Source organism: Eleutherodactylus coqui, chromosome 1 (assembly GCF_035609145.1).
Source record: "Eleutherodactylus coqui strain aEleCoq1 chromosome 1, aEleCoq1.hap1, whole genome shotgun sequence".
NCBI classification, from domain to species: Eukaryota; Metazoa; Chordata; class Amphibia; order Anura; family Eleutherodactylidae; genus Eleutherodactylus; species Eleutherodactylus coqui.
Window position 1 is genome coordinate 361,469,070 of NC_089837.1, and position 26,422 is coordinate 361,495,491.

Genomic DNA, 26,422 nt, shown 5'->3' on the forward strand with positions numbered 1-26,422 from the left:
AGGTTTCACAATAGCACTACCTTAGTAAGTAATCTCTGGGTGGACTTACTTGCCAGGGAGATTGCTGGGCAATATTATAGCTTAACATTTCTGTGGGAACATGAAAGGCATCACTGCTTCCCAGCACAGTATACGACCATTAGACATTTCTATCAAATTTGACAAACATTTATAGTACATCCCTTACAATAATGTTTTATGGGAGACGCATCAAAAGAATATTTCTGGTCTGGAAAACAATGTCTTCTTGAAGTAAAAGTCTTCTTTACACATACAAGATGGAAGCAAGCATTCTTCTCACCATTCTAATGATTTTAAAGACCACAAGTGGAAGCTCTGAGGTCACCACTGGGACCCCCATTACTGCAGATTCAGACACAAATGCAGGATTCCATGCCTTCACAGTGGATTACAACTTGGTCCAAATCCCCTATGAAGTCACACTGTGGATTATTCTTGCTTCTTATGCTAAAATCGGTAAGTAGTTTGCAATAAAAATGTTATTTTTTGTAATATTTAAGAATTATTGATCCCTTGAATACAGGTAATTTATTCTTTATTCTTCCGTTTGCAAATCCTTAATTTTACACAAGCAATTATCAGTAAATTAACCAAAATTAAACAGTGAATTCTGATGCCTTCTCAAGGGGAAAGTATGAATTGTAATCATTAACAAACTGGCTTGAGACAGCAGATTTATTACAGAAATTTCTGCAACTGTCCCATACATCGAAATGTTAAAATACATGCATGTGCTGCAGAAACGACACCATTCATGTATGGAACAGATTTTAAGTATATGAAATAATTTTTACTTTATGCGTTAATCAATAATGTAATGTGTATAAACATCTGACAAATTAGTTTAAGGCTGAGTTCACACAGGGCGGAATTGCCATGCGGACTCTCTGCACGGAAATTCCGCTTGCAATTTTTATCCAGCAGAGTGGACGAGATTTGCAAAAATGTTATCGCCGTTTCCGCTGCAGCCATCTCTCTTCTCTTTGGGGAAGAGCTGGATGCAGCGGAATACGCCGCTTGAAAATCTGCGGGACTTCAAGTTGCGGAAATCAAGCAGCGGGACTGCATGGAAATACCGCAAGATTTCTGCAGGATTTCCACCCCAATATCGATAAAAATGTATTGTTTATTTTAGTTTCTCTATATTTACACATATGGCATAAAATCACATTCAGTACATATTTGGTGATTTGGTGAATAGCGTAGCTGTAATATACAGCCCTACTTCTGCTGCTTTTGCTTGGATTAGAGAACACTCATATCGTCCACTCCACTTTTCTTTTGGCTTTTAGGTCACATGACCAGCACGCTGCTCTGTGTCCTGCAGTTAAGGCCTCATGTCCACGTGCAGGTCGGATTCCACGGGTAGGAGCCCATAGCGGAATCCCACCCTGCCCACGGCAAGAGGACATTACTTACCCGTCCAAATCCTCAGCGAGGCTGTGCAGGTCTTCCATCTTCTCCACTGCGGATGTGGGTGGGCGTGCCAGTATGTGAGCTGGCACCCTGGCCAGCGCACTGCCGCACATGCGCAGTGGAGTTTCTTTTTCTTAATCTCCTGTTTTCCGCAGCATGTCTGCAGTGTCAGCTGCGGGTGTGCCGTGGATCGAACGGCTTCCATTGACTTCAATAGAAGCCGTCTGTGCGGAACCCACAGCAAAATGAGCATGCCGCGATTTGTTTTCCGGACCAGAAGGTCCGCAAATCAAATCCGCATGCTGAAATTAAGCTGCGGGCGCCCATAATTATCCATGGGAGCTTGATCTGCGGATCATCCACGCGGGTGCCCCATGCAGATTCCATAATTCAATTTCGCCTGTGAACATTGGGCGCCTGGCGCTGAGAGAATGACGTATGAGACCAAACATGGCTTCCAAATGGAATGTATTGCGCTCCACGGACTGCTCAAGCAAATAGTGCATGGAGCGGAGCGACGCAATGGCGTCATCTCACAATCACGCATCATCATGTGACCAAGAAGAATACAAGCTTTATTAACAGTTTCAAAGAACAATAATGCACATTCATAGAAAGAATTGAGATGGTTTAGGCCTCATGCCCATGGCTGTGACGGATTCCGCCAGCGGAATATCGCAGCGGTGTCCATCACAGCGCACCCCAAAAGACCCCATACTCACCTCCCAGATTCGCCATGCGCATCCCGCCTGACGAGCCAGTGCACATGCACAGTACAGCTCATGACGCGTTGGCAGTGCGAGATGACGTGGCCGGTGGGGACGCATAATCACTTGATTCTTCCGCTGTGCTGTGGAATTCCGTAGTGTGAACATTGAGCTATTAGGTTCAATAGAACCTAATAGCTGCGGCATAATGCCGTGGATGTCCACCGCGTTTCATGCGGCAGAAATCCGGCCGTGGGCATTAGCCCTTAAAACTAGCTGTCCATATTACTGACATATACACAAGTTCTTATATAATAAATAAATTAAAAACTAAATAAATGTCTATAATAAACAATTTGGACAACTAATAAATACAGAATGAACAATCTATTTTGCAACCACTTAGCTTCCTGCAGATGGCAAATCATGCTCGCTATGGTAAACTTTTAAATCCTTTCAGATTATATCTTCACTATTCTTTAAAAAGCCGCACTTCATGCGCTGAAACGCGTTGCAGGTTACATGATTGTCTTGGCATTTTTTATATAATTATTTTAAAAGATTAAAATGCAACTTTATTTACTTGGGAGAATTTTATTGGACCCTCCATTCCGGCCAACAAACTCCTTCCATTTTTATGGAGCTTTAAACTCTTACAAGCACAGAGAAACCTTCTTTTCTTTTTTATTCACCTTGGCTCTTACCCACACTTTTTGAGGGTAGAGTCTGTTTCTCCTGCTGCACTTAGATGTTCTGTGGGATGTAAGGCTTCTATTATCAAAGTTGTCGAGAATTTTAGGCTCTGGTGAGTTGGTCCCCCATTAGGGACTCCCCATCTTGCGCCAGGTAAGTACCATTCTTTGTGCCCAAAGACACATATGCATTAATTTGCACTATATATCCAACTGTAGGCGCTGTCCTATGTGTGTATTAACATGCAAGTCTGCAATGTAATTGTGTATGTACAGCATTGATTACATGCCTATAGAGAACAATGGGCTCTATCGCGCGTAATACACAGCAAAATAGAACATGCCCCTTTCTACTCTACAAAATGCTCTGTATTCTGCACAATTCCACTTTTTATTTACACTTTTTTATTGTGAACTGCATTTTTCATAGGATGTCAGATTTTGTGTTATTGTCTGTTATAAGATTATCATACAATCTCAATTCCAAACAAGGTGGGCCATTGTGTAAAATATAAAGAAGTGTAAAGAAAAAAAGAATGCAATGATTTGGAAATTTCATGTGTCCATATTTTATTCACAATAGAACACACATCAGGAGGTGAAAGTGAGATATTTTCCATTTCATTTAAATAAACAACCCATTTAGAAATTGATGGCAGCAACACATCTCACGAAAGTTTGGACAGGCTATGTCTACCATTGTGTAGCATCCCCTCTCTCTATAACTGTCTGTAAATGTGTGGAGAGTGAGGAGACAGATTGCTGGGGTTTGGGAGAGGAATCTTGTCCCATTCTTGTCTTGGATTCTAGCTGCTTAACAGTCCTGGGTCATCTTTGTTTCATAATGCACCAAATATCTTCTCTTGGTGAAACGTCTGGACTGCAGGCAGGCCAGCTCAGCACCAGGACAATTCTGCAAAGCCATGATGTTGTGATGAATGCAGTATATGGTTGAGCAGGGACTTCTGGATGGGATCATAGGTTGTTCCATAACCTCTATATACTGCTCTGACCCACTGATAGTGCCTTTCAAGATGTGTAAGCCGTCCATGCCATAGGCACTAATGCAACCCCGTACCATCAGAGATGCAGAAGTTGGACGGTGTGCTGATAAACTATGTGGTCCCTCTCTTCTTAAGTCCACAGGACAGGGAGCGTATGTTTTCCAAAAAAAAAATTCAAATTTTGATTTATCTGACAACAGAACAGTTTGACCTCTTCTGGTGTCTGTGTATTCATGTTTGTCTGTTTTGTATTGTTTCAGCCTATTTTGGTTGTGTGTTTTGTCTCCCTAACCTGCTGGATGTGTAATGTGTGGTTGGTCAGGAGCATTGGGGGAGGAGCTAGAGAGTGAGTAGTAGATGGGACATGAAGCAGAGAGGAGGTGTGATGTGGTGGTGCAGTAGTCAGCGTTACCGGAGAAGAGAGTGGAGATGTAGTTAGTAAGGGAGGAAGCATGAGGAGGAGACAGGAGATCTGATGCTGGTATCCGAGCTGAGTCTCGGGCCTATCCCTGTGCCCATGGGATAGCTCCAGGGAGGAGGGAGTGCAGATCCTGTTTTCCTGGAGATGGTGGTGGAGAATGCATAGTCCCTCTACTTATTTACTTCCATATTGGGAGTGAATGAGGACTGAGTAACCAAGTTGTTAAGTATGACTGGAGTGGTGAAAAAAAGGACATAATAGGAAAATGGAGGAGTATGTGGTCTGTTCCCTTCAAGTGCCAGAAGCACCCCTAGTTGATCGTCCATCAGATAACTGAGACTGCGGATATTCAGAGGTTGGGTATGAGAAGAGTGACTTCTGGATACAAACTTGTTGAGGTCAATAAAAAATACTAATGTTCTTGAAAATGTCATACATAAGACTGTTGTAATGCTTTGTCATGTAAGAATCTAAGTTGATTGTAAAAAGAAAAGAAAACCGTGTGCCTCCGGTTTAAAACTCTTCCTTTGACTGAGGACTTTGTTATTCGGTTTGCTTACTGTAAAGGGGCACTGGCATCACGAGAACAAACAGGTAATAAAGTTACTCAGCACGGCTGCTATTACCAGGTCCTGTGTACGTCTGGGCCGACTACGCTTTGGATCTTCCGGGAGAAGATGGTAGAGTCACCCGTGACACATCATCAGGTTTTACCCCAACGTCTTTCGCAGCCAAAGACCTGACCCTGTCCGCTACATTTCCATTTTGTGTCAGTTCATTTTAAAAGAACTTTGACCCAGAGAAAATGCTGGTGTCCCTGGATTGTGTTGATATATGGCTTCTTCTTTGCATGATACAGCTTTAACTTGCATTGTGGATTGCACAACGAATTGTGTACTTAGACAATAATTTCTAGAATTATTTTTGAGCCTACGCAGTGATTTGCATTATAGAATCATGTCTGTTTCTACTGCAGTGCAGCCTGAGGGTCCATAGATCTCGAGCACCCAGTATTAATCGTCGGCCTTACCCCTTTTGCACATGAGTTTCTCCAAATTCTCTGATATTATGTACTATAGACAGTGGGTTATTCAAAGACTTCGCAATTTTACATTGAGGAACATTTTTCTCAAATTTTTCCACAACAGATTAGTCAACGTCTGACCATGTTTGCTTCTCAGAGACTCTGCATCTCAGTCACGTGACTTAGTAGAAAATTAACTCTCCAGCTATTTTTCATAGTATCACTTACTTTTCCAGCCTTTTGTCACCCTTGTCCCAACTTTTTGAGATGTGTTGCTGCCATCAATTCTAGAGATGAGCGAGCACCAAAATGCTCGGGTGCTCGTTACTCGGAACGAAATTACCGCGATGCTCGAGGGTTCGTTTCGAGTAACGAACCCCATTGAAGTCAATGGGCGACCGGAGCATTTTTGTATTTCGCCGATGCTCGCTAAGGTTTTCATGTGTGAAAATCTGGGCAATTCTACAAAGTGATGGGAACGACACAGAAACGGATAGGGCAGGCGAGGGGCTACATGGTGGGCTGCATCTCAAGTTCCCAGGTCCCACTATTAAGCCACAATAGCTGCAAGAGTGCCCCCCCCCCACTGTCAGCATAAAGATCGTTCTCCTCTGCCACAGCTGTAACAGCTGTAGCAGGGAAGAACGATGTTTGCCCATTGAATTCAATGGAGACGGCAATACAGCAGGTTCCACTGAATGCAATGGGCTCCTGGCGATCGCAGGATGAATTGTCGGGAAGGGGTTAAATATATAACCCCTTCCCAGCAATTCATCCAGAAATGTGTCACAATAAAAATATATACCGGCGTATAAGGCGACGGGGCGTATAAGACGACCCCCCAACTGTCACCTTATACGCCGGTAATACAGTGGAGCAAAGAATAAAAATCATTACTTACTTCTTCAGACGATCTGCGGCGCTCCTGCAGGCTGTCACTCCCTCCTGGTGTTTGCAGGCTGTCGCTCCCTCCTGGTCCACGGCAGAGTATTGCTTTCTCTACGAAAGGCTTGAAATCCCGGTATATATTTTTATTGTAACACATTTCTGGATGAATTGCAGGGAAGGGGTTATATATTTAACCCCTTCCGACCATTCATCCTGCGATCGCCGGCAGCCCATTGCATTCAGTGGAACCTGCTGTATTGCCGGTTCCATTGAATTCAATGGGCAAACATCGTTCTTCTCTGCCACAGCTGTTACAGCTGTGGCAGAGAAGAAGGATTTGTCTTCTATACGTTCTCAATGGGGTCGGCGCTGCTGCCGCCGGCCCCATTGGGCGCATATAGAGAAGATTTATGGCCTTAAGAAGGACCGTTGGGGTTCTTGAAACCTAAAATACTCCTAACACTCTCCCTATAGCAGCTCCAACACGATACCACTTTCCCTGAACTAATGTCAGAATGCATCCATAGCGAGCTGCGGGAGGGGCAGATTTCAATACTCGGGTGACACCTAATCTCCCCAGCCACTCACTGCAGGGGGGTGGTATAGGGCTTGAACATTGCAGGGGGAAGTTGTAATGCCTTCCCTGTCTTTCTATTGGCCAGAAAAGCGCGCAAATTTCTCAGGGAAGAAAGTTAAAGTAACCCGAACATCGCGTGGTGCTCGTTACGAATAACGAGCATCCCGAGCACCCTAATATTCGCCCGAGCATCAAGCTCGGATGAGTACGTTTGCTCATCTCTAATCAATTCCTTAATAATTTCATTTTTATAACTGAAATATTAAAATGTTTCACTTTCACCTTCTGATATGTTTTCCAAGTTCTACTGTGAATAAAATATGGTTATATAAGATTTCCAAATCATTGCATTCTTTTTTTTTCTCAACACTTACTTACATAGAGTTTCATCTGTTTTGGAATTGGGGTTGTAACTCATTGTGATACAAACATAATATTCTTGTTACAAATCCAAAATTAAAAACAGAAAGATGATTATAGTATCTTAGTATGTAAGGCCGAAAAAATACATATGTCCATCCAGTTCAGCCTATTACCCCCAATGTTGATCCAGAGGAAGCCAAAAAGACCCTAATGAGGTAGAAGTCATTTTCCTCATTTAAGGGAAAAAATTGTTTCCTGACTCCAATCTGGCAATTGGAATAATCCCCGGATCAACAACCCTTTTGAAGTTATTAATGATTATAACATAATATTGTATCATTCATATTATATAATATTTATTAAGACTACAACTTCATGTTTATTTGAAACATTTTTATTAGTAGAAATATCGCTAGGATTGGGGTTTAGAGTTTTAAAAGTTGTTCAGTTGCTAACTATTGATAGCTTATCCTCAGGATAAGTCATTAATAGTAGTTTGGTGAGGATTCATTGTCCACGATTACCACTGATCAGCTAATTACCAGTCTCGTGCACTGAAGTGATTTCTGCAGGAAGCAGACAGCTTCATTACCACTGTAGTTGCCAAGCTTGGTATTGTAGGACAAGTTTCTATTACCCTGTTTCCCTGAAAATAAGACCTACCCTGAAAATAAACCCTAGCATGAATTTCCATGATTTTAGAGGATGCAAAATGATTTTTCAGGATGCTTGAAATATAAGCCATACTCCAAAATTAAGCCCTGCTTACAGTTAATAAAAAAAAGTCAATTTAAATAGTGTCCAGGCAGCTATACATGTAAAAAAGTAAAATCTTTTTGAGCAAAAATTAATATAAGAGATTGTCTTATTTTGGGGGAAAACAGGGTAATTTCAATGGAACTTGGTCTGCAATATCAAGCTTGACCACTGCAATGGGAACAGAGCTGTCTGCTTCCTGCAGAAATCAGTTCAGTACACGAGTGCACTGGCCTGGCAAATAGCTGATTGGCAGTGGGCGCGTAACCCTGCTAATCTACTATTGATGACTTATCCTGAGGATAGGCCATCAATAGTTTACAACTGGACAACCCTTTTAAGCTAGTTGCAAGTTTAAGATAAGGGGCAAAGATCTAAGATCAAGTAATATTATATTCGCTTGATATGCACTTGGCTACCTCTGTCAGTCCCAAAGACTTTAAATGGAGCTTTGATTAACCATGGGTATTGCTGATGCTCCATTTAAAGTACTCTTGCAATAAGGAGGAATGGGGAGGCTCAGGAGCCTTGCTGTAGTGATCAGTGGGGTTCCAAGTGCTGCAGTCCTCTCCAATCATACATTTATCACCATTGTTATGCAACATCAAGCTTCTTTTAGTCTGCTAGTTTTATTTTTAACATTTATATAATTTATTTATTCCTCAGGATTTCATCTCTATCACAAATTACCAGCAATAATGCCAGAAAGTTGCATTTTGATTGCCATTGGTGTCTTACTTGGCGGAATTATCTATGGGACAGATCACAAAGCTCCACCTGCTATGAAGACTAACATTTATTTCCTTTATCTCTTACCTCCAATTGTGCTTGAAGGAGGATATTTTCTACCTACCCGTCCTTTTTTTGATAACATTGGAACTATTATTTGTTGGTCAGTGATGGGGACCCTCATAAATGCTTTTGGCATTGGCCTTTCCCTATATGGTATATGCCAGATTGAAGCTTTTGCATTAAGTGATGTATCTCTGCTACAAAACTTGTTATATGGAAGCCTTATTTCAGCTGTGGATCCAGTAGCTGTCCTTGCTGTCTTTGAAGAAGTTTCTGTCAATGAGCAGCTATACATGATGATTTTTGGAGAGTCATTGTTGAATGATGGAATTACTGTGGTAAGTAGAATTAAGCCATTGATGAAAATACAATCAAATAGATTACATTCACTATAATGATGTTGGTTCTTGGGTCTGGAATCCAACTGAACAAGCCAGAGTACTCAAGAGTATAAAGGAATTACAAGCAGCACACCACAATCCCATTATGGGTAGGACCCTGTTTAGAGATGCAGCAGCCACCCGGGTTTGGACTAAGACCCAGGATATAGCCAAAGAAGAAAACGGTGGCAGCATCAAGTGGTGCATAAACTCTTCAAGATTTTATTCTCCCACAACAAGAAATCACATGATTTCTTGTTATGGGAGAATAAAATCCTGAAGAGTTTATGCACCACTTGATGCTTCCACCTTTTTCTTGTCAAGCCAGAGTACTCAGGCTCAGGAAGTCCAAGCCTGAGAGTTTAAATACAACAACAACTGTGAGTGACTAGAGAGCAGGCAGTATCCCCCACAAAGTAATAATGCCCACTTTGTGACCCTGAAAAATGATAATACCACGACTATGCTCACAAAGCAACAGTGGTCCCTTTGTGTCTCCACTATGTAAAAATGCCCTCTTTGTGCTCCCAAAATGTAAAAGTGCCCCATCAAAGCAATAGAGCTCCCTCTGTGCCCCCACAAAGTATTGGAGCCCCCTCTATGCCCATTCTAAGTGCTAGAGGACCCTGCACTGCCATTCACTCGAACAGACAGATCAGAGGCTCATTACTCGTGCTGCCTGTCAGTGTGGGGTTATATGGTGCCCAGTGTATTCTGACTCCTCCCCTTTCTCCTGTGGTCCCATATGTAGAGCACATACTAAGCAGGAGACGGAGGAGTCAGACTATGCTCATGGCTGTATAACACAATACTGACAGGCAGCGTAAGTGATGATTCAGTCTCTGATCGGACTGTTCGAGGGATGAGATGTGGAAGGCATGATGGAGGTGAAGTCAAATGATGGTCATTGTGGTAAGTGGAGCCTCTCCTAGCTTAGGGTCCCAGTCACAATTGCGACTGCTATAGCTATGCCACTTTGGATCTCCACTGCTCAGCACAGTGCTTGCCTTTTACTGCAGAGGAGAGGGAAGAACATTGCTTGTCTCCATCCTCCTCTCTCTGCCGACGTGAGAGTGGATCTCTCTGGAAATTTGGGGCATGAGCTGATCCGGCTGCTAATGACACCCCTGGATGGGTATCTCTGCGTATCTCTGTAATGTTGCAAACTGTTAAAGATTGAATAATGTAGTGAATGCATTGCATGGAAGCCATTACTGTAAGTGGTTCAGTTATTAGCTCTGTAGATTTGCAAATCTGTGGTTTAGGGACCTTTCACACGTGCAGAATATTTCTGCAAGAAGCACCTAAAGCTTAATCTGCTGCAGATTTTTGCTCCATAACCCATATATGTATACATGTGGATTTTAGCGCAGAATTTTCTGTTTCTTTAGGGCTTAAACAGACGAATGCATTTTAGTCCCATTATGCGGACCTGAAAGTCACAGGCCGCATAACGGGACAAAACCAAACCATTGATATCAGTGGTTTCATTTTCACTAGCTCTTTTCTCGGCATGAATATCACGCCCGTGAAAAGATAGGACTTGCTCTATCTCTCCCACATGTATTAACTAAGTGCGGGAAAAATAGGGCAGGACCTATCTTCCTGCGTTTTTTTTTCAAACTGCTGTGCTATGCCGTGGAGTTTGAGCGTCTGGAGAAAAGAAAAACAACCCCGTACAAGTGCAGCTATGTTCCGTAGTGGTTAGCATAGTTGCGCATACGTCCGTCTGAGACTGCCCTAAGGTGCGTCTTGCAGGAATATTCTGTACTTGTGAAAAGTCCTTTAAGACTCATAGAAAGTGACATGTTTGGGTAGGTTTCTTCCAAATACACTGTTCACTGGATGTTGCAGTTTCAGATGGCCGTATGCACAAATATATTATCCACTACAGATCATATTTGCACTTGAACTAGATTGGGAGATGGCAAGAAACAGTCTGATTTGCACATGCCAGCGAACAGTACTGTGATTTTTGCGACCTAAATACCAGTTCACATGCTCGCGTGTTACACCTTTTCTGTGGAGTAGAATGGCAATTAAACACCACATTGGAGTCTGCTGCCTTTTTTTTGCTACGTTGTACGCAGGCAAACTCCCTCCCACTCCCTTTTTTAAGCTGCATAGACTTCTATGACAGCTTTCTACGTAAAACGGACAAAGATAGGGCAGGTCCTATCTTTTCTCGTACGAAGATTTTGTGTGCCAGAAACACATTCATCTAAACGAATCCCTTGAAATCAATGCCTTCGCTTCGTTGCATTATACAGGCGAGATTTTCACACACGGAAATGCCTCAGCAAATACGTTCATCTGTTTAAGCCCCCCTTTCTATAAATTGTGTTGGAAGTAACACACTATAGCAGTCTTTGAATAGTAGCTTCTATTAAATAGTTATTTCCCTTGATATACAATGCACATTGTTCTCTTTGAATTTCCTTCCCTATATTTCATAGCTAAATGGCAATCTGTGTAATATTAGATCTTTCTGAAAGTAATTTTACATGGTTCCGAAATTAGATAATGACTGCTGAGCAATTAAGATATGAGGATTGTTTCCAAAACATTTTAGTATGAAATGGCAAAAGTAAGAATCACTCTTGAGTATTTACTCACTAATTTATGTACAAAGACTGTCTGGGCTCTTTTTTTCTTCTATATTACAGCAATTTCCAAAATGCAGGTAATGTCATCCAGAGCAAGAGACAAGTAGAGAGATTGGGGAATAGTTAGCTACTTCCTATGCTGCTATGTATTTTCAGCATGTTAGAGTCATTAATGTATTATATGTGTATGATACATTGGTCAAATTCATAAAATGTACCCACATTCAGATTGACTAGGGTCCTGGTAGGGTTTAGTCAGGTAAGTATTGTTCTAAGCAGTGTACACATCCATGGCACATTAGTTTGTGCTGTAAGGGACCTTTCACATGAGCAAAAAATGTCTGCCAGAACTCAGCGGAATTTTCCACTGCAGAATTCTGCATCAAAATCTGCGAAGCTAAGGGCGCTTTCACACGACAGTTTTTATGTTCAGTTTTTGTGAGTCAAAACCAGGAGTGGAGAGAAAGTATAATGGAAAGATTTGCAGTTCTTCCGTATTTTGGACCCACTCCTGGTTTCGGCTCACAAAAAACTGAGCATAAAAACTGCTGTGTGAAAGTGCACTATGGCCTCTTACACATGAGCATCATTTAGATGCAGAGCAGGTGCATAAAAAAAAAATCACATTTAAAAGAACCTCTTTCATCCTATTGGTTCTTTCAGATGAACGATTTTTTGACGTATCCAAAAAATAGTGCGTCAAAAGATAGGACATAGGCGCAATTTTTTGGCACCAAGACCTCTCTCCATCAAAAGATAGGACTTGTCCTATCTTTTGACGGCATAACACCGGCGGCTCCACAGTATCCTATAGGAGTCTATGCAAGCTGTGTGGCAAATGAAAGGGGAGAAAGTTTAACATCCCAGCGGGGATGAAGGGAATCCCTGCCGGATACTCACTTCATCCCTGCTGGGGACTCCCTTTATCTTGAGGCTGCGGCATCAGTGCACTGCAAGACGCCGCAGCCAGTTGTGTTAAAACCACGAAAAATACCTATGACTTGGTTGCAGCTATTCTTCCTTCATGTGATTTAATGCTCTGATAGCCACGATTTTTAGCTCGGCTATCGAAGCATTAAAATGACGTTTGTGTGAATGAGTCCTTAGGGTGATTTCAGACAACTATAGGCATAGTTGAGCCTGAACGAGGGAAATTTCTTTTCCTTCGCCATCTGTTCAAACTCCATGCCATAGTGTGACAGTTTGAAAAAAAGCGCAAGATGATAAGTCCTGCCCTATCTTTCCCGAATGTAGTATTCATTACATGCGGGAAAGACAGGGCATGTCCTATCTTTTCTCAGCCATAGTATTAATGACCAAAAAAAGAGCTAGTGAATATGAAACTACTGAAATCAGTGGTTTTCTTTTGGCCCCTTATGTGGCCATGATCATTGCCGCATAATGGGAGAAAAATATATTAGTCTGAAATTGCTCTAACTGTGGATTTTGACATGGAATTGGAGGCCGATTTAAGTGATTTCAAAAATTTGCAGAGACATGTAGAGTTTGGTGAGGAATTTGGGTGCAGAATGCAGAAATATTTTGCCTGGTTAAAAAAGGTCCCTAAAGTGCCATGGATGCTGCCAAATGGTTCTCCTCACACGGTTTTTTAGTGGTATTGAGAGAGGGAGTTCAGATAGCTGTTAGCGGCCCTAAGTTAGAAGGAACTGTCAGCAATTTATATAAGCAGTTTTCCATATTTCCAGCAATGTATTTGCTATAACTGTTGTACATAGCATACCATAGTGACATGTAAAGCCCAAAAGCCCGTCCTTCTAACCTCCTTAGACATGGATGAGGTTATAAGTGTCATCTATGCATCGCTGTGAGGTCAGTTACCGGTAGATACGCAGATAAACTCTATCTCTTTTGTGGGCCGAATCGCTGATGTTATCTGCGCATGCGCCAGTTTTACAGGCGTGACATTTCACAGTGATACGTGGATGATGCTTTTTGGCTTTACATGCAGCTAATAGAGGCTGTCCAGCCCGCCTGCTCGGCCTGATTTACATGCCGAGTAGGACTTTTTCAAAGTGAAATTTCTCGGGTATGCTTGCAACCACGGTTATAGCAAGCACATTGTTAAAAAGATAGATGCTACATTAATCTGCCGCTGTTACTGGTTCATACTTATAAAAATGGCTGTCAGGTTCCCTTTAAAAAGAATCACTGTCCATTTTATTTATTTATTTTTTTTTTAATCAGTCGGCTCCCCCAAAATGACAATTATAGTAAACATGATGCAGTAGAAAAGTAAAAATGCTCCATACGATTATGTGGATCCACCATCTTCTCTGAGGGAGTTAGGCAGGCACTTCTGGATTGCGTCTTCCCACATCTTCCTGACTTTCTCTGTGGTGACAGAAAATAACACAGTTTAGCCAGAACATGAGATTTCATTAAAACCAGCAACATCTTGCATTCTGAGAGCGAAGGTGGCAATGGGGGAAGTCAGAATGACACATTCCCAAAGTGCCTGCTCGACTTCCTTGGTGTCTGGCTATTCTATCCTTTTTGGATTGAATTCTTTTTCATATAGGCAATATTAAAAATAAATAAAAAGTGCAGCGTCCGAGGGACAGGTCCTTAGCCAAGGAGACAGCGGGGTAGAGATGTTAACCTTGTCACAGGGCTCTACGATCTCCTTCCTGTAGGAAAGCTAAGGAACGCTACCTCGTGACTAGGTGGGGGTGCTTTTTAATAGTAACCGGGGGTTACCTTAAGTCCAGTTGTCACTCGTGACGCCACCGTTCCTTCTCCTGGAATGAATCTTGTAGATGAATAAAATAGTCCAACACCAGAAGAGTATATTTTAGAACAAAACCGGGAACGCTCAATCTTGTCCATTTACTTAAACTTTTCAATAAAGTCAATAACAGTTGCAGAAATCACAGCGTACAAGTATTATATCTTGGTGAAGCTCATGGGGTATCTGTTCAAACCACAGTTCAAGTTATCTGCAGGTTCTTTCAATCCCAGCAATCAGTTTCTCCACTGGCAAAACACTCACACTTTCTTTGTTCTCTTCTCGCTAATAAGCGGTTCCTTTCTCTCAGTACTCAGCAGTAGTATCGAGGATTCCTGGGTTAAACAGGCCCAGGCTGAGGAGCAGGCAATCGCTTGGCCTCCTTCATTGCTCCATACACAGACCGACCCGACAGCCTCTTTGTCATGTCTGCTTGGCTGACTGACTCCTGACCCTCTGTCTCTAACTTCTACAAACACATATGTCAAGCATCATGACATGACCACAAATGATACATTTTCCAGACAGGACAGAACACACCAGACATTAACTCTTTTAGTCCTGCAAACATCCAATACAGATAAATCTAATGCACTCCACAAACAAGGCACTGACAAGGCAGTAACTTGAGACAGACATAGAACATTCTGGAGGTGACCCCATTAATTCTGGGCCACTACAATAGAAATGAGAATTCACATGTCAATTCTTAGGCTTTTCACATGGATCTAAGATGGTCACACTTTAAAGTCCATGTTATGGCTACAATATCCAGACCTCCAGCGGTTCTGCTGAACCAGACTTAGATTACCATAGGATCCTTTGATGATCTGAGTCTAGTTAATTAAAACCGTGCTAAATCCAGGTACTGTGGCTATAATATAGACACTAAAATGCACATGTATTACTGCCATGTGAGTAAAGCCTAATTAACCTGCTGAATTTGGCTGCTATGTGGTGAGAGTAAATAGTAAAATGTTTGCCGTTAGCTTTTGTGTTACCTAATAGTCCCAATATTAATCTCCAAAAAATGATCCCCTGTCCTCACTACGCATATGCTGTTAACAAATATACCAGGTACACTGCGATAGATAAGTACCAACATAATAATTGTAATAGCAATCTGCTTTTCTTGAAGGAGTAATTCATGGTTATTTAATTGCACAGTTTTACATAGAACATTCTGTTTTGTTTCCGTTCTTTACAAATATATATAAAAAAAACACATTGATTGCTTTAAAATATAACCTTGTTCAGTACCAATCTTTGGAAAGATTGACTTGCAAATGCTTGGAAAGACAAGGATATGTTCTGAGAATCTATTAATGCACCACAGTTTGGGTGTTGATGATAGAAGCACCTATGATACTATGGCATCGGTTGTATCTCCATACTTATGGTTGAAATTGTTAAGATACTGTGGGAACAAACATACATTAGCAAGTTCGACCCTAACAAGAACATCAAAAATTTCCTCAAATTTTTAATACAAAAATGGTAAGTTGCTCAAATTAAAAAAAGAAAAATGCAAAAAAACACATTTTACCTGTGAATGTTGAAAAAGCAAAGGCATAATAAGTATGGATTTCCATAAGGTTGGGTTCACACAACCGTATGCGCATTGCATATTACCTGACACTTTATTGTGCCGCTAACATGAGCCGTGCAAAATACATGGCATGTTCTATTGTGGCGAGTATTACACCCACATACATGCTAAGATAATGTTTGGGGATTGGCAGTATGCCCATTACATGCTGCCTTTGTTTACTTGCTGCGTGCTTACTGTGGTGTAAGCCCAGCCTAAAAGCTCATTCACATGGGCATGATTTCACAGCGTAGTACATGGTGAATGGAGTCAATGAAGATACATCGATTTTCATTGATTTATTCACATTAGCGTATATACATTGAGTGTGGATACGCGCATGAAAAAGATCGCTCTATTTCACCGCATATAGCGCACGAACAGCCCTATTGTGCTTCATGGGTAGCGTATTAAACACTCATAGAAATATACAATCATAGAATGGTTGGAAGGGACCTCCAGGGTCATCGGGTCCAACCCCCTGTTCTATGCAGGATCACTAAATCCTCCCAGACAGATATTTGTCCAGCTTTTGTTTGAACACGTCCATTGAAGGAGAACTCACCACCTCCCGTGGTAACCTGCTCCACTCATTGATCACCCTTACTGTCAGAAAGTTTTTTCTAATATCTAATCGGTATCTCCTCCCTTTCAGTTTCATCCCATTGCTTCTAGTCTTTCCTTGTGCAAATGAGAATAGGGCTGATCCCTCATCTTCCTTACGCAATACACTGCAATGCCACTATGAGACAGCAGGGAGTTTAAAAGAAATAAAAGAAACCGGTCACACTATGCATTACAGTGTGCATGAGATACGCTGTCATGTGCAGTACACAATCTCTGTCATACATGGCAATAGCCGACACATATTCCATAATATTGTATGCATGACTGATCTGCAACTGAGCAGCCATAAGGAACATGAATGCCACACTGAATAAGCTATAATCAGTCATTCAACATACTACACTATGTTAGAAAACCCTTACCATCTCTATACGTATACATGTCTATAATGCTCTTGTGTTCTCCAGGTCTTCCAATTCATACGCTTTATTTCTATTTTTCCTACAGGTCCTTTATAACATATTTATTGCATTTAAACAAATGTACAGCCATGAAGAAATTGAACCAGTGGATATTTTTGCTGGTATAGGGCGTTTTTTTATGGTTGGTATTGGAGGTGTGTTTTTTGGGATCGTCTTTGGATTCCTAGCTGCTTTTATCACTCGTTTCACTAGGAACATCACTTCTATTGAGCCGCTTCTTGTGTTCATGTTCAGCTACTTGTCCTACCTGTCTGCAGAAGCATTCTACCTGTCTGGAATCTTGGCGTGAGTATTATAGTGGGATGTTATGTCATAGCGAATCCTTATTCTTATCTACATCCTACATAATTGATTTGTATATTGTCAGGTGCAGTTTTCTGTTTTCATAGTCCTAATAGTGCAGTTGTCCAACCCTTCATCAAAGGACTAAAGGGTCAGAACATTTAAGGCTCTATTCACATTTAAGCGTTTCTGACAGTGCAGTAAACATCTTATTGAGGCCGCTTTTACATGGGCAATACAATTGCGCAATTTTATCGCAATGCGACAGGACTACAAATCGCATATATGTGAAGCCCATGCTCTCCAATGGGTTCCTTTACATTAGTGATGTTTTGTAGCCTGCTACATTGCGAGAGAAAAAAATCGCGGCATGCTATATACAGCCATGATTTGCGATGTTTTGTAGCCCATGTTTCCCTATGGAGCCTTCCTTTTTGTTGCATCGCATCACGAGAAATGCAGTTTTCGTGCTGTGCAATGCAACTTTTACAGTAGTAAGTCCTACTGTTTGTCCTTAAAATAAGCCCTGGCTACATTAAAAAAACAAACAAACAAATTACCAAACAGGCGCTATCCGCTCCACCACACTTTTCCCGAAGCTCCGACACTTGTCTGTAGTCTTCAGCCAGCGCTTCCTGTTGAAGGGGTTTAAAATTCCCGCCTCCAGGAAGTGCTGATTGGTTCTCGAGCGCCATGGCTCAGCCAATCACTGCAGTGCTCGATGAATCAGTCACAGCCATTCAATGTGATGCCTGTGCCGCTGGCTGAACTCTACAGACAAGTGCCGGAGCTTTGGGAGAAGTGCAGTGGAGCAGACAATGCCTGTTAGGTAATGTATTGGGTTTTTTTATGTTGCCAGGGCTTATTTTCTGGGTAGGGCTTATATATCAAGCCCCTCCAAAAATCACAGCAAAAGAGCACCACAAAATCACTATATCACCTTCGGAAAATGCAGCGATATCGCACAGAATACAGCTGTGATATCGCTGTGATTTTCTCATGGCGCTATCGCTGTTGCCTGTGTGAAAGAAGCCTAAGGCTGCTTTCACATGGGCTACATAATAGCGCAATTTCGTAGCTTTGCGACAGTGCTACAAAACGTATGTATGTGAAGCCCATGCTTTCCAATGGGTTCCTTCAAATTAGCGATGTTTTGTCTGATGCAATGTTGCTACAAATCGCAAGTTCGTGCTATGTGATAAACAAGGAGGCTCCATAGGGAAACATGCAGCGCTGTCGATTTGCCGTGTGAAATCAGCCTTAAAACAGACCACTATTAATTTCCCTCTTTTCATAATATCTTAGCATACAATGTATTTGTCACAGGTAACTTCCTCATACAATAATACCATGTACAGCAAAAATAGCTGGCAGTGTGTCAGCTAGAAAAATATTTGGGATGTTAATTACTCTGTTAAAAAAAGACAAGGGTTTTATAGAAGTGATACCTTTATTGACTAGCCAGAAATTACATTTGCAAGCTTTTGGAACACAGGGACCCGCCATCAGGCAGATAACAAATAGAAAACTAGGAAGAATGCACAAGCTTTAACCCTTTCCAATCCACTGTCTGACGTCTAAAGACATTCTGATTGAAGGTTCTACAGCTCCGATGTCGGAAGACGCATGGCAGGGTATTTTTACTGTATATTACTGGCCGCTCTGTTGTAGGGGGCCTCTCCAGCATGTCCCACACTGCAGTACTGGCTCTAGCCAGCAGATGGCGCCATTGTATAATGGCAGAAAGAGAAAGCCCCCTAGGAAACCCTGAATCCAAAATTGGATTGCAAAGGGTTAATACATTAGTATACATCATTAAGATAAGCCAGAGCAATAAAACTAAAGGCCCCGAAGCACTGCAAGATAAATTGGAACAAGCATGTAATAAGCGTTGAAGTAGCGATTGTATTTCGTTCGCTGATATGCATTTACGCGGAACAATAGTTGGGTGATTACTGTTCTGTACTTTTGGTTGTAGCTCCAATTGTTTATTGAATCACTCCTTGTGTGTTCACAGCAACAGATAAATCAAAGTACTAAGGACCACTTGTCCATGAGTGTGTGTGTGAGTGCTTTACATGCTCCGCCCCTGGTCACATGACGGTGACATCATCACAGGTCCTAAAGCATATATAAAAAACACAGCCTGACACAGCCTCACAGGATGCATACATCTATATTACACTCAAGTTCGGCACTAACAGGTTGAATCAGGGAACCCAAACAACCAATGAGGTTGAATCAGACAAGCCAAACAACCAATGAGATTGCTGGAATTGTGAATCAGAACCAATGAAGCTGCTGGAATTGCTCCATACTGCCGAATTTGAGTGTAATATAGATATATGCTCACAGCAACCCTAGCAGCACACCTGAATCTGGAATAGCAGGGAGGTAATGAGTGCACGTCCCAATGAGGGATCCTGGCTCTGGACCTACAACACATCCGTACAAAGAAAATTTGTCTGGGACAGCACAAGTTGGTGCAAACACAATTACATCAGCAAGTGATGCAAACTGTCACTGACAAATTTTCTTTGTAAGGACCTGTGATGATGTCATCATCATGTGATCAGTCACATGGTCTTAGAGGTCCGCCCCTGATCACATGACGTTGACATCATCGCAGGTTTTTTACCAGCAGAGTCTGATCACATGATGGTGACGTCATCACAGGTCCTTCATCCTTGTGCAATGAATGAAGAATTACAGGCGGAATACATCCCCCACAAACCCTAAGCAAATGCAGCTTACATGACACAGCGACAAGCCACGATTTCACCTCAGCCACCAGCTGAAGTTTGTAAATCTTGTGCAGCAGATATGCGAAAGCTACAAGCGAACATGTCTCCCCAGCGAGCTGCTGAAGTTCCTAAATTACATGCAGCCCATATGGCAAAGCAACAAGCCAACATGTCTCCTCAGCAAGCAGCTGAAATTCATAAATTACTGTTTGCAATGTTCTGTAAAATTGTAAATAATGCCAATAGCTTACTATTAGAGATGAACGAGCGTACTCGGCCACGCCCCTTTTTCGCCTGAGTACCGCGATTTTCGAGTACTTCCGTACTCGGGCGAAAAGATTCGGGGGGCGCCGTGGGTGAGTGGGGGTTTGCAGCGGGGAGTGGGGGGGAGAGGGATAGAGAGAGGGCTCCCCCCTGTTCCCTGCTGCTACCCCCCACGCCACCACGCCGCCCCCCGGCGCTCCCCGAATCTTTTCACCCGAGTACTGAAGTACTCGAAAATCGCGGTGCTCGATCGAGTAATTACTCGAAACGAGTACGTTCGCTCATCTCTACTTACTATATATTATATATTATACCAGAAACACTGTTACTATAAATAATACTAATAACTAGTCAGTCATAAGTATGGAGTCTGGCAGAGGTGGTTTTAACAGGTGTGAAAAATGTGTTTACAAAGGTATTATAGCCCTATTACACCAGACAATTATCGTTCAGGTTCCTGTGGGAATGTGAACGATAAGCATCCCATGTAAAGGTATGTAGAGACTAAGCGAGAATAGTTCAGTCGTTCAGCTTCTGCATGCAGAAAACTGAACGACAGTTTAAACAGCAGTTGTTCACTTTTGCATGACTGTTTGCTTATTGTGAATGGAGGCGGGTGGGGGGAGAACGTTCCCCGGCCTGCTCCACCTCTATCCCGGCAACGCAGTGAGCGATGCCAACGATACTCGCTCCTGTAGCATCAAAGGTTAAGCTGCCCAACAGCTTATATGGGGTAAAAGGACCGTTAGTGCCACTCAAAATGTCTATATGTATTTGCTATCTGTTCGTTGATGCTGCCATGTGTTTCTGCTTGCCAAATGACCAATAGGATAACAGCATAACCATGCCTATAGTCAACCCTTCTGCCGCACCTTTCTAGTTAGCAAATTGTTAAAATACCTGTTTATATGAAAGAATTGACCGCAGACTAACTATAACTTTTAGGTCCGCATTAAAGATCCAATCAGCGACAATCTAGTGATTTGTCGCTGATCATTCAATCACTGCACAGGTTTAAACTTAATGATTATTGAGCAAAAGCACTCAGTTTAATGATTATTCGGACAGTAATTGTGCTGTGTAAAAAGTCCTTCAGGTTTTGTGTGTAAGATGGATGCAGGAAAGGTGATGACTTAGGTCACAGATCTGGAGAAAAGGTGTAAGGGTGCCTGTCCACGGGTGTGATTACTCTGGCCGACGCTTCCCATAGCATTGCTATGGAAAGCGCCAGCACCTGTCCATGAGTGGAGAATCATTCTCCGCGACAGGCCTATCTATCAGATAGGGCAGACTGGCAGAGAATCGGCGGCAGCTCCTGCTCCCGGGCGGCGGCTCCCGCGGCGGAGATCTGCCGCGGGACTTCGCATCGCCCGTGGACAGGGGGCCTAAGGCTGCCTGCAAATAATGCGGGATTCCCACAGCGCAGTTCAACCCGGTGCCCGGCCAGTGACCCCAGCTTACTTCTCTGCCATCTTCTCCTCTGCTGCTGATGTGCCGGTTGATGCATATGTGCAGTACAGAGGACGCCGCGCCGTCACTATGGCAATCACCCCGCTCCTGCGACCACTCTGCAATGATGATTGCAGAATGGCAGTGGGACGGATGGCTTCTATTGATTTCAATGGAAGCCGGCCGTACATAGCCCGCATAAATTCGCAGCATGCTGCAATTTCTCCCCTGTGAGTGGAAAATCGCAATCGATTTCTATTCGTGGGCAGGAAATCTCTGTATTGTCATAGCATGCTATGGGCTGGATTTGCTGCAGAATCCGGAGGCGAAATCCCGCTCGTGTGCAGCAGGCCTAAAGCGTCCACTTAATGAGTATAATTCTGGTGGTTAGACTCAATCCTTGTGCTAATGAGTGAAAAGTTCAAATTAGTTTGAATACACCATCCATGGATAGGGGTAGCGTTGTGTTTGGAAAACAGAAGCCATGTTTCCCTAATCCTGCACACCCTATTTAACCCTTTCCAATCCACTGTCTGACGTCTAAAGACATTATGATTTAAGGCTGTACAGCTCCGATTTTGGAAGACATCCGTCGGGGTTCTCTTACTGCATATTGCCAGCCTCTCTGCTGTCGGAGCCTATCCAATGTGTCACTTCATGCAGTACTGGCTTTAGACAGTAGATAACGCCGTTTTATAACGGCAGAAAAAAAGTAAGCCCACTAGGAAAATCAGGATACAAATTGGATTGGAAAGGGTTAATGATGTCAGCCCAGCATCATTCACCCTACTGGACCTTATACCAGACAATCCAAAAATGATTACATAATACATGTTGCCAAAAACACAGTATATACAACCCAATCATTTCTGGTACTGGGATCTTATATTTCTGGCTGGGTAGGGAATATTCTAAAACCCTCGGTGAAGCATGCACCCTACTCTGTGCTGGTCACCATGGACATTATCTGCAAACTTTCAGTTCTAGGTCCACTAGTAGAGTGCACAATATTGGCAACTATGGATACAGAGTCCTTGAATTCAATACTTCCTCTAAAAAACAATCTAACCACAGATCCTACAACTGATCAGGTTCCTACTCCATCACAATTACTTTTTATTTGAGAAAAACATACAGTCTTCAGAGCAGACTGCCTGGAGCTACACTAATGGCATAGCGTGAACGTAATAGCAAATAGCGCAGCAACACCGAGTCGCGCTGAGCCAAAACTCATTAGCTCAGTAGGATGCCTTAGCGCTGCTACATTGGTACCTGCAGTGTAGCAACATGGGAACCAGAATGTCAACAGAGTATGCTATGCTTTTTATGACCAAACTAAAGAACTTGCATCTACTGTATCTGTCTGATTAAACCTCTAGCATACTTCCGTTATATTGATGATCTGCTGACTTTCCACAAAAACTTCAAGAAGTTCCACCCAACTATCAGGCTCACTCTCAAACACTCACAGTCTCAATTATATTACATGGATACAGCCATATACATCAAAAATAATACCATACAAACACTAATCCGCCATAAACCTATAAGCCATCCAGCATATCTAAGATAGAACAGCTTTCATCCAGAACACATAAAGAAGTCCATCGTTTACAGCCAACCTGTGTGATACATCTGCATCGGTTGAGACAGTGAAGAAAGAAAACAGCATTTGTTATCCCTGAGGAAAAGATTCCTACAATGGGGATACCATCAACTAGTTATAGATGAGCAGATCCACAAAAAGACAAGGATCCCAGGGAGAAGCCCTCTTGGAATATAAACAGAAGGAAGAGAACAGCAGGGTGCCCCTAGTGGTCACACAGAACCCCCAGATGAACATCTTGAGGAAAATCCATATTCCACAAAAACAACAGGCTGAAAGAAATATTCCCAGATTTACATCTACTCTCATACCTCACTGGTACTGCTTTCTTGTTATTATCAGAGACTGAGGCTTTTTCTTGTAACAGCAAAAATTCCAACACAGTACACATACCGAATACACATCTCACCAACACAGTACACATACCCAACACCCACATCTCACCAACACAGTACACATACCCAACACCCACATCTCACCAACACAGTACACATACCGAATACACATCTCACCAACACAGTACACATACCCAACACCCACATCTCACCAACACAGTACACATACCCAACACCCACATCTCACCAACACAGTACACATACCCAACACCCACATCTCACCAACACAGTACACATACCCAACACCCACATCTCACCAACACAGTACACATACCCAATACACATCTAACAAAGACAGTACACAAAGGCAATACACATCTCACCAACACAGTACATATATCCAACACACATCTCACCAACACAGTACACATACCCAATACATACATCTCAACAACACAGTACACATACCCAATACATACATCTCACCAACACAGTACACATACCCAACACACATCTCACCAACACAATACACATACACAACACACATCCATCTCACAAACACTGTACACATACCCAATACAAATCTCACCAACACAGTACACATACCCAACACACCAACACAGTACACATACCCAACACACATCTCACCAATGCAGTACACATACCCAACACACATCCATCTCACAAACACTGTACACATACCCAATACAAATCTCACCAACACAGTACACATACCCAACACACCAACACAGTACACATACCCAACACACATCTCACCAATACAGTACACATACCCAATACACATCTCACCAACACAATACACATACCCAATATACATCTCACAAACACAGCACACATACCCAATACATACATCTCACCAAAGCAGTACACATACCCAACACATATCTTACCAACACAGTACATATACAGAACACACTATGAGACTAAGAAAAATCACTGATGCTTTCTCATGTACATCCTTCAATGTGGTGTTACATGATATGGTCTATGAGGTGCCAGGAAGGAATCTACAGGGTCGTCCAATTGTATGGAGACACCTGAATAAATAGACAACAGTGGTTGGGAATGGCATCAGGTCTGTGGCATGTTGCTAAGAGGAAAGAAGCAAATCTGTGAGAGTCTGTGTCCAACTTGGTGGCCATTTTGAAAGCCACCATCTTGGAACCAAGTCAATATTTTCAAATAGGAAGGGGGGCATGTGATATATGTATCTGATAGAAAATTTGATGACAAATCCAAATTTGCACTGCAATGTCATGTACCTCTGCTTTTGCCAAAGTTAGGGTGCATTCTGACCACCGTATATCGGCTCGGTTTTCACGCAGAGCTGATATACGATATCCTCAGCGGTGGGGAGGGAGGATGGAAGAGCCAGGAGCAGGAACTGAGCTCCGGCCCCCTCTCTGCCTCCTCTCCACCCCCTCTCCGCCCCTCTGCACTATTTGCAATTCAAGGAGGCGGGATGGGGCGGGGCTAATTTTCGAGAATTAGCCCCACCACCGTCCCGCCTCTCCTCATTGAGAATAGTGCAGAGGGGCGGAGAGGAGGCAGAGAGGGGGCGGGAGCTCAGTTCCTGCTCCTGGCTCTTCCATCCCCCCCCCCCCTGCAGAGAGGGACACTGTATATCGGCTGGTCGTGAAAACCCAACCGATATACGGTGGACTGAGTGCACCCTTATAGACATTTTTGGAGACACAAAACACAATGACGATTCACTACAGCATATGCTTAATGTGCTCCCCGTTGTTTTGAATTGTCAAGGTTATCATCTTCTCTCATTCACAATGCACTAAGTGTAACATCTCTGCAGAAATACTTGCACAGGCATCCAGAATCTTGTGTTGCATGTGCACCACACTCTGGATTTTCAATGCATAAACTATGGACTTTACATTATCCCACAGATAGAAGTCCAATGGGGGAGATCCAGTGAGTGCGGGGGCCACAATGTCCAATCCACTTCCCTGGAAACTGCTGATCTCAAATTGGGCACCATCCTGCTTGAAGAACACTGGTAATATAACAGTTGCAGATACTTGGCAGCAGTAAGGTTACCGCTGATGAAGAATGGGTGCACTATCTTCATACCCCACACACCGTATCACACCATAACTTTCTGTGCACCAACCGTCTTGGATGGATCTGTCCAGTGTGGGTTTGTATCAGACCAGCAGTGAAGGTTTTGTTTGTTCACTTCCCTGGTCACATAGAAGTTAGCTCCATCACTGAACAGTACCGCCTCTGTGAAAATGTGGGTCCCATTGCAATTACTGTGACACCCATTCCATAGATTCAACACTGCGATTGGGATTATAGTGATGGTGGTTCAGCTCACCCCACTCTCCTGTGACAGATGCCTGGTGCTATGATGTGGGCTCTTGCAAAAAGGATACCAGGGTGGCTGTTGTTGTTGCTTCGCCTGCGGCAGATTTGTTACATCCAGTTTTTGGCAGGTCAAAACAGAACTTAGCTGACGAAATTTGGCAAGAAACTGTACAATGGCAGCTGGGTGGTCTGATAGAGTGCCGGCCATTGAAATCTGCTACAATGACTTTGAATTTCTGTCCTCTTCTTGCATGTTACTTTTAGCCACATCTGTGCATGTAAAAAAAAAGAAATTTGATAATAACTTTGGCAGGAATAAAGGTATGTCACAGTTAGGCACGAGCCTCTGAAGATAGCTGTGGGGCG

At 42.7% G+C, this 26,422-nt stretch overlaps 1 protein-coding gene across 1 annotated transcript in view; it reads left to right on the forward strand.

Moving 5' to 3' along the window:
* SLC9A4 (solute carrier family 9 member A4) overlaps positions 1 to 26,422 on the forward strand; it is a 63,454-nt gene continuing 37,032 nt past the window's right edge. Inside the window, exons 1-3 of the mRNA XM_066577795.1 lie at positions 1 to 477; positions 8,536 to 8,999; positions 17,056 to 17,315. Coding sequence (XP_066433892.1) covers positions 279 to 477; positions 8,536 to 8,999; positions 17,056 to 17,315 — 923 coding nt within the window. The 5' untranslated portion in view covers positions 1 to 278. The remainder of the gene's footprint in view (positions 478 to 8,535; positions 9,000 to 17,055; positions 17,316 to 26,422) is intronic.